The 15,116-nt window shown below is 42.3% G+C and overlaps 1 protein-coding gene across 1 annotated transcript in view; it reads right to left on the bottom strand.

Moving 5' to 3' along the window:
• The window catches only part of NID1 (nidogen 1), a 151,859-nt gene that overhangs the window by 46,994 nt on the left and 89,749 nt on the right, over window positions 1-15,116 (bottom strand). The window contains exons 15-18 of the mRNA XM_068132499.2: window positions 9,950-10,076; window positions 9,456-9,627; window positions 7,591-7,748; window positions 7,293-7,416 (exon numbers count right to left, since the gene is read on the bottom strand). Of these exons, the coding sequence (XP_067988600.2) occupies window positions 7,293-7,416; window positions 7,591-7,748; window positions 9,456-9,627; window positions 9,950-10,076 (581 nt within the window). The remainder of the gene's footprint in view (window positions 1-7,292; window positions 7,417-7,590; window positions 7,749-9,455; window positions 9,628-9,949; window positions 10,077-15,116) is intronic.

Genomic DNA, 15,116 nt, shown 5'->3' with positions numbered 1-15,116 from the left:
CTTGCATCCCACTTCCGACTTCCCTTCTTCTCTGGGAGAGCATTCTTTACCACTGAATCACTTGAATCCCATAACATCGTGAACTCCCGCACCCTCACCAGCTTAAACTCCTCGGTTAATGATGTCAAGGGAAACTGGAGTTTTCCACCCTGACCATAAAAGGCAATGTTCATCAAACAGCGTGGCACTCCCAACCACCTCCTCACAAACCCACTCACCACAATCTCCATCCTCTCTACATGCCCAATCGCAATGTCATAGTTATCATACATCATCAATGGCCAATTGGAACAATTGGAACCCTGGTGTTGGGCTAGCGGCTAGGGTGCCAGCTTAGGATCCAAGGATCCTGGGTTCGAATCCCGGTCGATCACTGAATTAACGCCAGGGGGGTTGACTCAGCCTGTCATCCTTCCGAGGTCGGCAAATTGAGTACCAGTACACTGGTAATTCCCTGTTTGTCGTAAAAGGTGACAAACAGGGTTGGCGGCAGGAAGGGCATCCGGCCGTAAAACATTGCTTCAAAAAGGGGACCAAAAAACAACAACAACCACGGCCCCTGAAAAAGGCCAACCCCTGCTTTGCGGGGAAAAATGGCCTCTAAACGGTGGGGTTTTTTTTGGTTTTTTTAAATCAATGGCCACAATACTCGTGGCATCAATCCAGACTTCAAACACCATACCTTCAACTTACCTGGCAAACCACATTCATCAATCCTCTTCAAACCTCTCAAAAGCTTGTTCCTCACCTCCTCCACCCTTCCCACATCATTCAACTCCACTGTCTACTATCTTCCCAAACCCTTCACAGGGGCCTCTGTCAATGATGGAACCACCTCCCCTCCCAGCTCAAACCTGTGCATGTTATCCACCACTCCTCGTCTCACTACCACACTCCTCGACTTTCTTGCTTTAAAGCCCATTCTAGCCCACCTATCTATATATCTATATATATATCTGTGGTGTCTGTCCTGTGTTGTGTTTTTTGTCCTGTCTTGTCTTGTGTTGTCACTGAACTACTTTCTCAAACTTTTGTGAAATCGTACCAAACTTCTGGTATGCACATATCTCTCCCGTCGGTATGCTCTAAGGGTATTTTTTTGAAAACTTTTCGAATTTTTTTTTTTTTTTTTTTTTTGGAATTTTTTGGGGGAAATTTTTTTTCCCAACTTAAGTTTTCAACTTCAATTGTTTATCAAATGTGATATCACGTATATTACAAATACATTTGTGCAAAATAATTGTTTGAATTATGATTGGTTTAAACCATGACAAAACGGCAACTCGGGTGCAGTCATTTATCTATATATCTACACATCTGGGCAGTGTCTGTGTTGTCACTTAACGACTCCCTCAAACTTTTGTTTCCGTCATTGTGAAGTGTTTTTAATAACGTTGTGGTGGTTTTGAATCACGTGGTAGTGAGGTATTTTGAATTATATGCTGGTGAGGTGTTTTTCAATCACATGGTGGTGAGGTGTTTTTCAATCACATGGTGGTGAGGTATTTATAATTACATGGTGGTGAGGTGTTTTTAATTATGTGGTGATGAGGTGTTTTAAATGACGTGGTAGTGAGGTATTTTGAATTATATGCTGGTGAGGTGTTTTTAAATGACGTGGTGGTGAGGTGTTTTTCAATCTCGTGGTGGTGAGGTGTTTTGAATTACGTGGTGGTGAGGTGTTTTTAATAACGTTGTGGTGCTTTTGAATCACGTGGTGGTGAGGTATTTTGAATCACGTGGTGGTGAGGTATTTTGAATTATGTGCTGGTGAGGTGTTTTTAAATGACGTGGTGGTGAGGTGTTTTTAAATCACATGGTGGTGAATGAATGAATGAATGAATGATCCTTTTAAGGCCATTTTCCCCGCTGGAGCAGGGGTTCGCCTTGCGGGCCCCATGACAATCATGGTTCCCTGTTTGAGGCAATGTTTTTATTATTAGGTGTTTATGAGGTGTATTATTATGAGGTGTTTTTAAATCACATGGTTGTGAGGTGTTTTGAATTACGTGGTGGTGAGGTATTTATAATTACGTGGTGGTGAGGTGTTTTTAAATCACATGGTGGTGAGGTGTTTTAAATTACGTGGTGGTGAGGTATTTATAATTACGTGGTGGTGAGGTGTTTTTAATTATGTGGTGATGCGTTTTGAATTACGTGGTGAGGTGTTTTTAAATCACATGGTGGTGAGGTATTTTGAATTACGTGGTGGTGAGGTATTTATAATTACGTGGTGGTGAGGTATTTATAATTACATGGTGGTGAGGTGTTTTTAATTATGTGGTGATGAGGTGTTTTGAATTACGTGGTGGTGAGGGGTTTTTAATTACGTGGTGGTGAGGTGTTTTTAATAATGTGGTGATGAGGTGTTTTGAATTACGTGGTGGTGAGGTATTTATAATTACGTGGTGGTGAGGTGTTTTTAATTATGTGGTGGTGAGGTGTTTTTAAATGACGTGGTGATGAGGTGTTTTTAATTTCGTAGCTGTGAGGTGTTTTTATTACGTGTTTTATGGCTGTGAGGTGTTTTTATTACGTGTTTTATGGCTGTGAGGTGTTTTCAATTTCGTGGTGGTGAGGTGTTTTTACTTCGTGTTTTATGACTGAGGTGTTTTTATTACGTGTTTTATGGCTGTGAGGTGTTTTTATTACGTGTTTTATGGCTGTGAGGTGTTTCTAATTTCGTGGTAGTGAGTTGTTTTCAATTTCGTGGTGGTGAGGTGTTTTTATTACGTGTTTTATGGCTGTGACATGTTTTAAATTACTTGGTGGTGAGGTGTTTTGAATTACTTGGTGGTGAGGTGTTTTGAATTACGTGGTGGTGAGGTGTAATCGTCCCAAACTTCCAGTCTGCACCTACCCCTCCCCTATGTATGTGCTGAGGGGTTCTTTCTTGAAAAAAAAACATTCAACCTGAATCTTCAACCTAAATTGCCTATAAAAATGTAATATCACAAACACAACAAATACATTCGTGCAAAATAATTGTTGTACACCGCACCTTTCCTATGCCATCTCCAGGCATTGCAAACCGTCATTGCCGGGCACCGAAGGGGGCTCGGCAGTGACGCACGCTGAAAGGGAGTACTCAGTTTTCACTCTCGTTGTTTTCTTTCTTGTTTTCTTGTTTGTTTGTTTGTCCAGGCGATATCTCAGCCATCCTTTGAGCTGGGAAGCTGAAATTTCGGCACAATAGTGAGCAAGTCCTTTGTCAAAAACGCTATTTTTTGTTTTTTGATTAATCATTTAATTGAGGAGTTATTTAATTATTAGCGATTAATTAAGTACTTATTTAATTAATCAAATTTCCCTTGTCTTCTGACCATTAACTCAGGCACCTTTTGAGTTAGGAAGCTAATATTTGGACATGCCAATGACCAGGTGATTTAGCGGCAAAGGCTATTTTTGATTTATTAATGAATCAATTAATCAATTAATCGATTAATTATTTCATTATTCGAGTAATGGCTAAAAAAAATTTTTTTTTAAATTACAGATTCTGATGAAATGGTGGTGGTTTGTGTGTTCTATGACCGAATTGAGATTTTTTTTTTTTTTTTTTTTTTTGTATACAAGATCGAGGCTCGTGAAAGAGCCAACATTAATCACACAAAAAGACAAACCGACACACAAAACACACAAAAAACACACACACACAAACACACAAAAAACAAGGGGAGCGGCAGACAAGATGGGGAGAGAGGGTGAAGGACACAAACACAACATTTGAGAGCAGGGACATCGGGAGGACTTGGGGGGAGGTGGGAGAGGAATAAAACATATGAACACTGCAAGGACTCTGGGGTGAATTGCCGGGGGGTCGAAAAGATCAAGGTTTTCGATGGGGGAAGATAAGAGATGGTGGTGAACAGCTGTTTTAAAGACCTGGAGGGAGGAGTGGGATTGAAGGGAGTGGGGGAGTTTGTTCCAGAGGCGGGAGAAAAGGGGAATGAAAGAGTGAAGGTGAGCAGAGAGCCTAGACTTTGGCAGTTTAACCATAAGAGGGTTGCAGGCAGATCTTGTGCGACCTGAAGGAATATTGGGGGGACAGAGCACAGAGAGAGCTGGGGGAGCAAGGCCGGAGAGGAGTCGGTATAATTAAAGTAAAAATTTAAATTAAAAAAATTTGATTTTTTTAATGATTATTATTTATTTATTTTCATTATTAATCATTTATTTATTTTCTTTCTCATTTGGCCAATATCTCAGGCACCTTTTGAGCTAGGAAGCTAATATTTGGACATGACAGTGACCAAGGGATGTGCCTATCAAGGATATTTTTGATTTATTGATTAATCATTTAATCGATTAATTATTTATTGATTAATCGATTAATTATTTATTGATTAATCAATTAATTATTTAATTTTTTATCAATGCCTTATTTAATTAAATTTCTAAAAGATACATTTTTGGATGAAGCACTGGTGGTTTAGTTATGCTATTAGCCAATTGATTAAGAAAATATTTTGTGATAATCTTTTATTGATTTTAATTATACAATTAATCAATCAATTAGTGTACACCTCTCCCTCCCAATGCAGCCTCAATGAGCTGCACTGCGGTATTGCCAGGCGCCGGAGGCGCCCTGGCAATGCCGCGCTGTAAGATATTTAATTATTTGCCACGAGTGCGGTGTACTTTGAATGTATCTGTACTTGTTTGTATTATGATTGGTGTAAATCATGATAACACAGCAACTCAGGTGCAGTCATTATCCTCAGCTAAAATAAGCCGCTCCTCAGTAAAGACGTGTGGTTGACGCGAGCGTAGCGATCCGAGCCAAGCTAGTATATATATACGTATATATATATATATATATATATATATATACGTATATACGTATATACGTATATACGTATATATATATATGTATATATATATATATATATATATATATATATATATATATATATATATATATACAGACTTGGCATTTAATATGGAATATTTTTTTTTTCTTGACTTGGGTTTACTTTCTGAACTCGGTATATCAATCTGGTGAGTTTCTTTTATGCTTCGGTGATTTCTTTGTTAAAAGAACCATGTCACTGTCTGTCGCAGCAATAAGTCAATAACAGGATTATATTACAGGTGGCGTGACAAAATGTACGGACAGGTACATTTGACGATTGGCTTCACAATCGGGTATATAAGGGTTGTTGCATTGTGTATTAGTGGAAAACAACTGCTGCACATCTACAAAAGTTATTGCCACTTCCGCTGGAGATGGTCCGTCAACTCGACAATGATGTTTGTCATTTATTGGTGGCTTTACGAAATTCCGGCATGAAACAGCGTGCTCTTGCTCGGCAGTATGGCATCACTCAAGGTCAGGTGTCAAAGATCCTGAAACGAAATGCTCAGAGGGGTGTCCCTACTCCAATACAGAGGTCAGAACGTCCCCACAGAACCACAAGGAGGGATGATCACCAGCTGCACCGGTTAGTCCGCAATGGCCGTACCAAGTCAGCTAATCGGCTTAGGGCTGAGTGGCAGCAACTGACAAATGTGCCTGTATCCAGAAGGCTAGTCAACCAACGACTGGTTCAAGCAGACTATCGTGCCAGGCGTCCCCTGAGAAAGCCACGTCTGACCAGACAACACCGCCAGCGCCGATTGCAGTGGGCCAGAGAGCACTGTCAATGGCAGCTAGGACACTGGAGTCACGTGATCTTCAGTGACAAGTCTAGATTTCTGGTCTATTGTCAATATGGCCGCGTCCGAGTGCGCAGACAAGTGCATGAAGCCCACAACGAAGATTGTATAGTGCCAAGAGTCCAAGCTGGAGGTGGTGGGGTGACCGTTTGGGCTGCTTTTCATGCAGGGGGCAAAACTGACCTGGTTGTTCTGAATGGAAACCTGAACCAGTTCAAGCATAGGGCCATTCTGGAAGAAACATTGCTTCCATTTGTTCGTGCAGCCTTTCGAGGAAACTTTGTCTTCCAAGATGACAATGCACGGCCTCATCATGCTCGCATGATCCAACACTTTCTTGCTGACCGTGGTGTGGAGCATATGGAGTGGCCTGCCATGTCCCCGGATATGAATCCGATAGAGAAATTGTGGGCAGAATTAACGCGTCAAATCGACAACTTGGACCAGCAGCCTGCCCCTGTGCGTGAATTGCAGCAGGCTCTTGTAACTGCATGGCAAGCGATTCCTGTCCAAACCTTGGCAAATCTCATGAACAGCATGCCTCAACGTGTACGTGCTCTACTGAATGCTCGTGGGGGTTACACGAAGTACTGCACTGTAATTTTACTGTCCGTAATCCCAGTCGTAATTTAACTTAATTTTTGTTTAAAATTTTTTTTGGCTAATGTGCAAAATAAAGAGATACTTCTGGAAAACGCACGAAGGTTAACACAGTACTGTCCGTGAATCGAGTTCGATATCAGTTTACATCACTTTCAAGGATCAATATATTTGCTTCGAAATGTCAAATGTGGTTTTTGTTTCTTTTAAAGGTCACATTAACAAAATCTAGAATAATTTCAACATAATTCCAATGAACTTTTGGTTCTAAGTCATCTTGAAAAGTAAGTTCACCCCCACAAAAAAAATTCCATATTAAATGCCAAGTCTGTATATATATATATATATGTGTGTGTGTATGTGTGTGTGTTCACGCAATGGGCTACTGATTTACCAAACGATTCAGCTATTAGAAAAGTTTAAAGTAAATCTTTCACGGGAGGGGGCATCTACCTATTAGAGGAGAAAACATCAGAATTCTTTCATTCTTCCTTCCTACCCCTTCAATGTATGTGTTAAACACCTCCCCCCCCCCCCCCCCCCACCACACCCTAACCCCCACCCTCCTCCATTTTAACGCCATCTCCCCCTTTCTCCAAGAAACTGCTTCACCAGAACCAATGTTCTGTATATTGTGAGTACGAGTACGAGCAATGGCATCAGGCAACACCCATTGCTGAGGAAAATGTGCAACACTCGCAGGAAACTGCACACAAAAGGACTGTGGTGAGTTTCACTGGGGAAAGTCCAACCCTTTGTGGTTGCAAATAAGACCATTTGATTCTCCTTCATACAACACGTGCAGGAAAATTACATTGGAAGACGTTTGTGTACTTTTATACAAAATATGCAACATTAAGAGATATCAATGCCATGAGTATAGACAATAGACATATAGTATATGGGAGTTTAACCTGGGATTATGGCATCAGGTGCCAAATGCTCTGTGCAGGAATATGAAAGTGTTAACTTCGGCCCAATGTAGAAAGTCGATTATGCACATGAACCGCCATTGCAAATCGCTCAATAAATACCGTCGCCAGTCCGTGTAGAACAGATGCCCCGAGAAACCGGTGAGGCTGAAAGGATAGCGAAGACCCTCCAAGAAGCGTCGGCGTGTACCATGGCTTGGGTAAACACACTCCAACCGTTTCGTACCTGTGCACAGTTAATGTATAGGGGAGAATCGTTGCTCGAAATTAGATCCTGTCATGAAGAGTAAAAGTTAGAATCCATACACGAGCATTGCGTAGTCCAAATGACCCACTCATTGTTGAAACACTGATAATGTGAAAGAATAAAACGTCAGATATTTGGGAGTGAAAGACCAACCGGCATCCGCCCAACAAAGCTGGCGTGAGTATGGGTCAAAGGTGAGGCCGTTGGGAAGGCCCAGGTCTTCACTGACGAGGACGCGACGCTCAGAGCCATCCATGTATGCAGTCTCTATCTTTGGCGCCTCGCGATTCCAGTCGGTCCAGTACATGTGCCTAGCATGTTGAGGAAGAAGGTGTGCTCATAATGAGGATAGACTATGGAGGAAAGTGGGCCACGTGGCACATCCCGTACACATGAACACAGAATGTACATTCCATACGTATGTGCTGGCCACATGATATAGATAGATTTACGAGTTTTTGTGGCTAACTATAATGAACCAACACTGAATAACTAACCAGCACCAAAACAGCTCCAAGCAATTTCAATCAAGTTGTTGGAGCTTGCATGTTGTTGTGTTGTTGTTGTTGTTAACCTAAAGTACACGAGAGATTTGTCAATGCACCCGAGGCAGCGTTATACGGCTTCGTCGTGACGTTCGGCCCATTTTGACATTTGGCGACATTGAGAAAAGGTTGAAAAAGGTCATCGATATTTCCGTAAATAAGTTTCTCAGTCATTCAATATCTGTCATTTCGTCAGCCCAACGGAAGATAGATTTAAGGAGATAAATAGTTGTAGGAGCTCAAGACTTTATGTACGAGGCCAGTTCCACCAATTTGTTAGATTTTCTTGCAATAAAAGTTTTCTCGAAGTTTTTTAAAAAGTTTTTTTTTTTTTCAATAAAAGTTTTTTTCCCCACCCATCTATTTATTTATTTATTTGTTGTTAAGTATACAAGATCGAGGCTCGTGTAAGAGCTAACATCAATCACAAAAAGACAAACTGACACAAAACGTAAGATAAAGGGAGCGGGAGACAAGATGGGGGGAGAGAGGGAAGCACACAAGCACAACAGTAGAGAACAGGGACATCGGGAGATCTGTGGGAAGGAGAGGGCTTGGGGGGAGGAGGCATGGGAAGGGGGGGAGGGGGTAGGCGGGGGAGGGGGAGGAGGCGGGGGAGGGGGAGGAGGCACGGGAAGGGGGATGGGTGGGAGAGGTATAAAACACATGGACATTGCTTGGACTTCCAGGAAAGAAGTCGGAATTTAAAACGTTAGATAAAGGGTAGATGTTCGGGAATTAGGGAGAGAAGAGAAAATCTAAGAAATAAGAAATACAGTGAAAAAAAGAACTTGAATACACAAAACACCGACGGGGTGAGGGAATCCTCAAGTTACTAGGCCGTGCATGCGGTGCGAACAGAAAACGATTTAATTATACACAAGTTTGCACGAATTGCAAACCAAGATTAACTCGAAACACACAGTAACACATACACAATAAAATAAGGAGCGGAAATTTGACAAAGACATAAATTGGAAAATACTTAAACTTTGAATGCCGTGCAGAGGTCGAAGTCACAACCTTCCTCAAGGGACCGGAAGCGGAAGTCACCGGAAGGGACCAGAAGCAGTTGCTCAAAGCTCGGATAAGCACTATCCTGTGGATAAATTACTTATCCGGAAGATAAAGTTTCAAAAGTTTTCCATACAGGGTGGCCTGAAAGTTTGATCAACAACACATAAACCTGGCCTGGACTGCTGAGTGTGGACAACACTACTTGGTTCCTGGACAGGGGCCAATACCTTTTATGGAGCCACGAAACATTCATGAAGTAAAGTCGGACAAACAAATCTTACGCAGACACAATGTGGGATTATCACCAAAGTTTCTCACCACAAACACAATTTGTTGTGCACACTTGGTAAAATGTGAATAATGATTCATCACCTTTTATGGAGACTGCCAATAAGCAATGCCCTTTATGAGACAATTGGAAACCGAAAGTAAATTCTATGAGCAATGGATTCTTACCCTCGTGGCGGATCGACAACAATTGCACGCGGATTCACCAAGCCGGTGTCGAACAAAACCCGGCGCTGTGAGCCGTCCAGCTTAGACACCTCGATGCGATCGGTTCCGGAATCTGTCCAGAATGCATTTCGGCCCAGGTGATCAATGGCGAGTCCTTCTGGACTGAGGAGCCCTGGTCAAAAAGAGACAGACAGAAGGTGCCACTTAGAATAAATGCTCCATGTTGAATAGAAAATTTCAAATGATAAGAGACCGATGTTCAATGGTCGACGTAGCTTGCATCCTCCCGCATTGTAGAAATCAGAGCTAAGTCGAGCACAAAGTGAGTACATCATGTTGGAATTATATCTCGGAGGCATGTGTCTGGTTGTGGTAGGCTGCAGACGTGTTCTAGAGGTGTACGTGTTGGTGTGTGATGCTGGTTATGCGATGCTGGTTGTGGAATATAAGATCTGTGTCTAAGATGTGTATGTTGGGTGCTCATCAAGATGTACCTGTATTGATGATAACTTCTGGTTCACCTCCATTCAGCGATGCACGATTGATGGTTTTCCCAGCAATGTCTGTCCAATATATCATGTTGTCCACACAGTCAAATGCAAGGCCGACTGTGATGGAACCCTACATAGACAGATGACAAATACTTTCGGTGTTGGTTACATTGTTGTTGTGGTTTTGTTGTCATTTATCCTGGCCATGTTTCCGGCTCAACAACGGACCATTGGTCCATAGGAAGTGATATGGCACCGAAGCCCCAACTCAGTGGTTGGACTTTGTACAGAGCAAGTTAGGAAAGGAATTTGGAATTTGAAAAACTTGGGTTGGGGCAAACAATGGCCTACTCTTGTGAAAAACACTGCAGGATGTTTAGTGGTCTACCAGTAATCAATGCTGGCAGCGGGCTCCCCAGATTAATGCCTGAATGAATGAAAAAAGATGGCACATTCTTTTTAATGCAACACCCTTTTTAGGACACACCAATCTGACAGTTTTAAGTTAGGACAATAATCAAACCCAGACTAGACAGCTCAATTGCAAATGCACTGCTTCTGTGCCATTCTGTCAGACATATGCTGACATATTGATATAAATACCCTACAGTTTCCTAATTGACTGACTGTTTGAAATGCTTTTGTTTGAACTGTTTGAACCGTTTGAAAAGCTTGATTGAAATGGTCAATTTGAATATGTGAATGTGTAGTACAACCATGAATTGTCTTTGAGGGATATGGTTGAATGACATGCTAATTATGTAGATGTAGTGGTGCAGGCCCACACTCTTGAGAGATCGTCAGGATGCTCATGAAAAGATGCGAACGTTTCCATGGAAAAAGAACACATTCGGTACAGGTTGTTCCTCCGTTGCACGATGCGGGAAGTTTCAGCAGCCATGGGAATTGAACCCACACCAGTGAGAACAATGCAATGAGGCTTTACCCACTCCACCACCACCACTCCACAATTATATATTTTTACATGGAAAAGGGGAGGGGGATATACTGTATAGCTGGAATGTGGTAAAAAATAGGTTAGACTGCGTTTTTGAGTAGGTTAGATATCTGCATTGGTAAGTCGTGTCGTCAAACGTGTACTCAGGAGGCAGTTAGCATCTATATGATGAGGTGTATCTACATATATATATATATAAGGGTAAATCAAAAAGAAAGGCAATATGTGTGTAAAGCTAACATCCAATAAATTGTCTTTACTTTTTGATTTACCCTCATGTGTGTGTGTATATATATATACTGTATATATACGTATTTTGTCATTGACTGTCTGTGTAGATGTGAAGTTACACTGACTGCATGTGTATATATGATTTTGCTGACTGCCTGTGTATGTTTGGTGATATGAATTATTGTGACACATTTTGATGTTATTAACTGCCTGTACAAAATGATAACATGTATTTGATTATGCAACTTATCGCCAATATAAAGACAGTATTTTGCAATTCAAAACCTTTGATTCGTGTCTTACCATTCCCCATAGCACTAATTTGATACTTTCATCGGATTCCTTGTTCCTGAAAATATAGGTTTAGTATATATTTTAAAGTTTTTAGGGTAATTAGAGGCAGAAATAGAACAAAATATGTATTTTACAGTGGCCATTTTGAAAATCCAAAATGGCCGCCATACAGGTATCTCTCCAAATGTAAACATTGATTTTTAGTTTCCTTATGCTATAACCTTTCCAAAAATGAACAGGTTTGCTCATCTACCATGATTTTGAACAAAATATAATTTATTGACAAAGTGAACCTGACTAAAAGGCGCAGGAGGCATGTAGGAAAATGTTCGGGGAACGCTTGGATTCAGAAGAGGGTCAGAGAGCGGTATTCAGGATTGCAAAGCAGATAGCGAAAGAGAGTTGTGATGTGATGGGGGTGAGTTGTTTGAAGAATGAAGTGGGACAAATCGTTGTGGACCCAGATGGAATTAAAGGAAGATGGAAAAGATATATGGAAATGCTGTTGAATACAGAGAATGAATGGGATGGCAACATAGAGAGTAACCCAGTTTTAGGACCGGCAGAGAAGATAACTGAGAAGGAAGTTGAGGAAGCGATAAAAGCAATGAAGAGTAGAAAAGCGGGAGGGCCGACGGGAGTTGTGGGAGATATGTTGAAGGCAGCAGGAAGTTGGGGTGTGAAGAGAATGACAGAGATCTGTAATCTGGTGGTGAAAGAAGGCCGCATTCCAGTGGATTAGGAACTGAGTACCCTCGTCCCTCTATACAAGGGGAAAGGTGACCCTCTGTCGTGTGGCTTGTACCGAGCGATAAAGTTATTGGAGCATGGAATGAAGGTATTGGAAAGGGTGTTGGAGAGGAGGATAAGGAAGAAGGTGAAGATCGACGAAATGCAGTTTGGATTTATGCCAGGAAGAGGAACGACAGACGCACTCTTTATTGTGAGGCAGTTGCAGGAGAAGTACATGGAGAAGAGGAAGAAGTTGTTTCTTGGGTTTGTTGATCTGGAGAAAGCATTCGATAGGGTTCCACGCGAAGTATTGACATGGGCATTGAGGAAGTTAGAAGTTGAGGAATGGTTGATCAGAGTAGCGATGGCAATGTACAAAAGAGCGCGCACAGCTGTAAGGACGAAGGACGGGAACAGTGGTGAGTTTGAGGTGAAGGTAGGAGTGCATCAGGGGTTGGTACTAAGTCCACTACTATTTGTAGCTGTGATGGAGGTGCTGGCTCAGAACGTAAAGGAGGGTTTACCATGGGAGTTGTTGTATGTAGATGATCTGGTGTTGATTGCAGAAAGTATGGATGGACTGAAGGAGAAGATGAACAAGTGGAAGGAATGTATGGAGACAAAAGGTCTGAAGGTGAATATCGGAAAAACGAAGGTGATGGCAAGTGGTAAAGCATGTGGTGAGGTGGAAAGAACTGGGAAGTGGCCATGTGCTGTGTGCAGGAAGGGTGTCGGAGTGAACTCCATTCAATGTACAATGTGTGCTGAGTGGGTTCATCAAAAATGTAGCGGTCTGAGAGGGTCATTAACCAATGTGGCAGCTACATTCAAATGTAAGGTGTGCACAGAGGGAGCTGCAGATGGAGGAAATGTTGAGTTGGATCTTGGAGACGGTGTGAAGCTGGAAGGTGTGAAAACATTTTGCTACCTCGGAGACATGCTGAATGGAGAAGGTGGATCAGACTCGGCAACGGTTGCTAGAGTGAGATGTGCATGGAAGACGTTTCGGGAACTGAGTGGCGTGCTGATGAGGAGGGGAGTGTCGTTGAAGCTGAAGGGAAAGGTGTATGCTGCATGTGTGAGAAGTGTTATGATTTATGGGAGCGAGACATGGGTCATGAATGTAGAGCAGCAACGAAGGCTGGAAAGGGTGGAAATGCGAATGGTTCGGTGTATGTGGGGAGTATCGTTGAGAGAGAGGAAGACAAATGATGAATTGCGAAAGATGATGGGAATAGAGCCTGTGATTGATGCTGTGAAGAGGAACAGGTTGAGATGGTTTGGTCATGTGTTGAGGAAGGATGAAAGTGACTGGTTGAGAAGGGTGATGGTAATGAATGTAGAAGGAAGTAGAGGACGGGGAAGACCGAGAAAGACTTGGCTAAAGATGGTGGAAGAAGAAATGCGGGCAAGGGGGTTAACAAGGAGAGATGCAGAAAATAGGGCAAAATGGAGAAGATTGTCATGGGGACCGCAAGGCTAACCCCCGCTCTAGCGGGGAAAATGGCCTTAAAATGCATGTTGTTGTTGTATATAAATATATATATAAATATATTGTTTTGATTTTTAGAACCCTCCACTTTGTAAATATCTGTAATATTCCCTTATAAATAATCCCCTGTAAATATTCCCATTTTTGGTGTGAAGGTCAAAGATCGCACCCTAGTTAGGCCACGAGCAACGCGTAGCACGCCATAGGCTTCTTCTTTAGTTATTTCATGAGTATGTGTTTCAGGTAAGGATCTGTTTCCAATAGTTGAATCTGCGTTGTATTAATCAAATAACCTAGGCCCCTTCGATTATCCCCAATCTCTCTCTCTCTCTCTCTCCAAGTGCCAATAGCACCTTCAACGGGGCTTCTCCTTCCCAATGCTGGCACATGAATCGTATTGTCAGCTTTCGCTGCCTTTCGGTTGTTCCTGCCTGCCGCCATAAGCCACGTGGCGAAGTAGGAGAACAAGGGAGGAGCGGCCAGGAACATAGGCGTGAACATAGAACATTTTGTTGTCCATTGTATAATTTAAATAAACATAAATGCAAATTTCGCATGTGGAAAAAGTAAGTACACCCAGACATTTATCACTACTTCAAATACCTAAAATGAGAATCAGGTGCACCAGCTCAGGTGCAAATGATTAGAACATCGTTCGAGAGGATCTTGGAGGAACCTGTCTTATTTAAACCTCAGACATTTAGTTTGGTTTGCTCTTTGTTGTTGAAGTGTGCGGGGTCACCATGCCTAGATCAAAAGAGCTCTCTGAGGCCTTCAGAAAGAAGGTTATAGATGCCTACGAGTCTGGGAAGGGATTTAAAAAGATCTCCAAACAATTTGAAATCAATCATTTGACTGTCCGGAAGATCATCTACAAGTGGAGAAGATTCCAAACAACTGCCAACTTGTTCAGGCCAGGCCGCCCCAGCAAGTTCAGCCCGAGAGCAGACCGCAAGATGCTGAAAAGTCTCGAAGAACCCCAGAATGTCATCACGGGACCTACAGGTAGCTCTTGCCACTGCTGATGTCAAAGTGCATGAGTCTACCATTAGAAAGAGGCTGCACAACTTTGATCTACATGGGAGGTGTGCCAGGAGGAAACCTTTGCTGTCCAGAAAGAACATCAGGGCAAGACTAAAGTTTGCCAATGAACACCTCGGCAAAGACCAGCACTTCTGGAACAATGTGCTCTGTACAGATGAGTCAAAGGTAGAGCTATTTGGCCACAGTACCAGAAGACATGTTTGGCGAAAACCAAAGACAGCATTTGACCACAAGAACCTGATACCAACTGCAAAGCATGGTGGTGGAAATATTATGGTTTGGGGCAGCTTTGCTGCATCATGGCCTGGACAGCTCACCATCGTATAATCCACTATGAATTCTTCATTGTACCAGAGGGTGCTTGAGGATATTGTGAGGCCATCTGTCGAAAAGTTGAAGCTCAACCGAAGGTGCACCTT

Source organism: Myxine glutinosa, chromosome 12 (genome assembly GCF_964187855.1).
Source record: "Myxine glutinosa chromosome 12, kmMyxGlut1.1, whole genome shotgun sequence".
Taxonomy (NCBI): domain Eukaryota; kingdom Metazoa; phylum Chordata; class Myxini; order Myxiniformes; family Myxinidae; genus Myxine; species Myxine glutinosa.
Note: the sequence above shows the minus strand (reverse complement) of the source record. Positions and strands in the feature narration are given on the sequence as shown.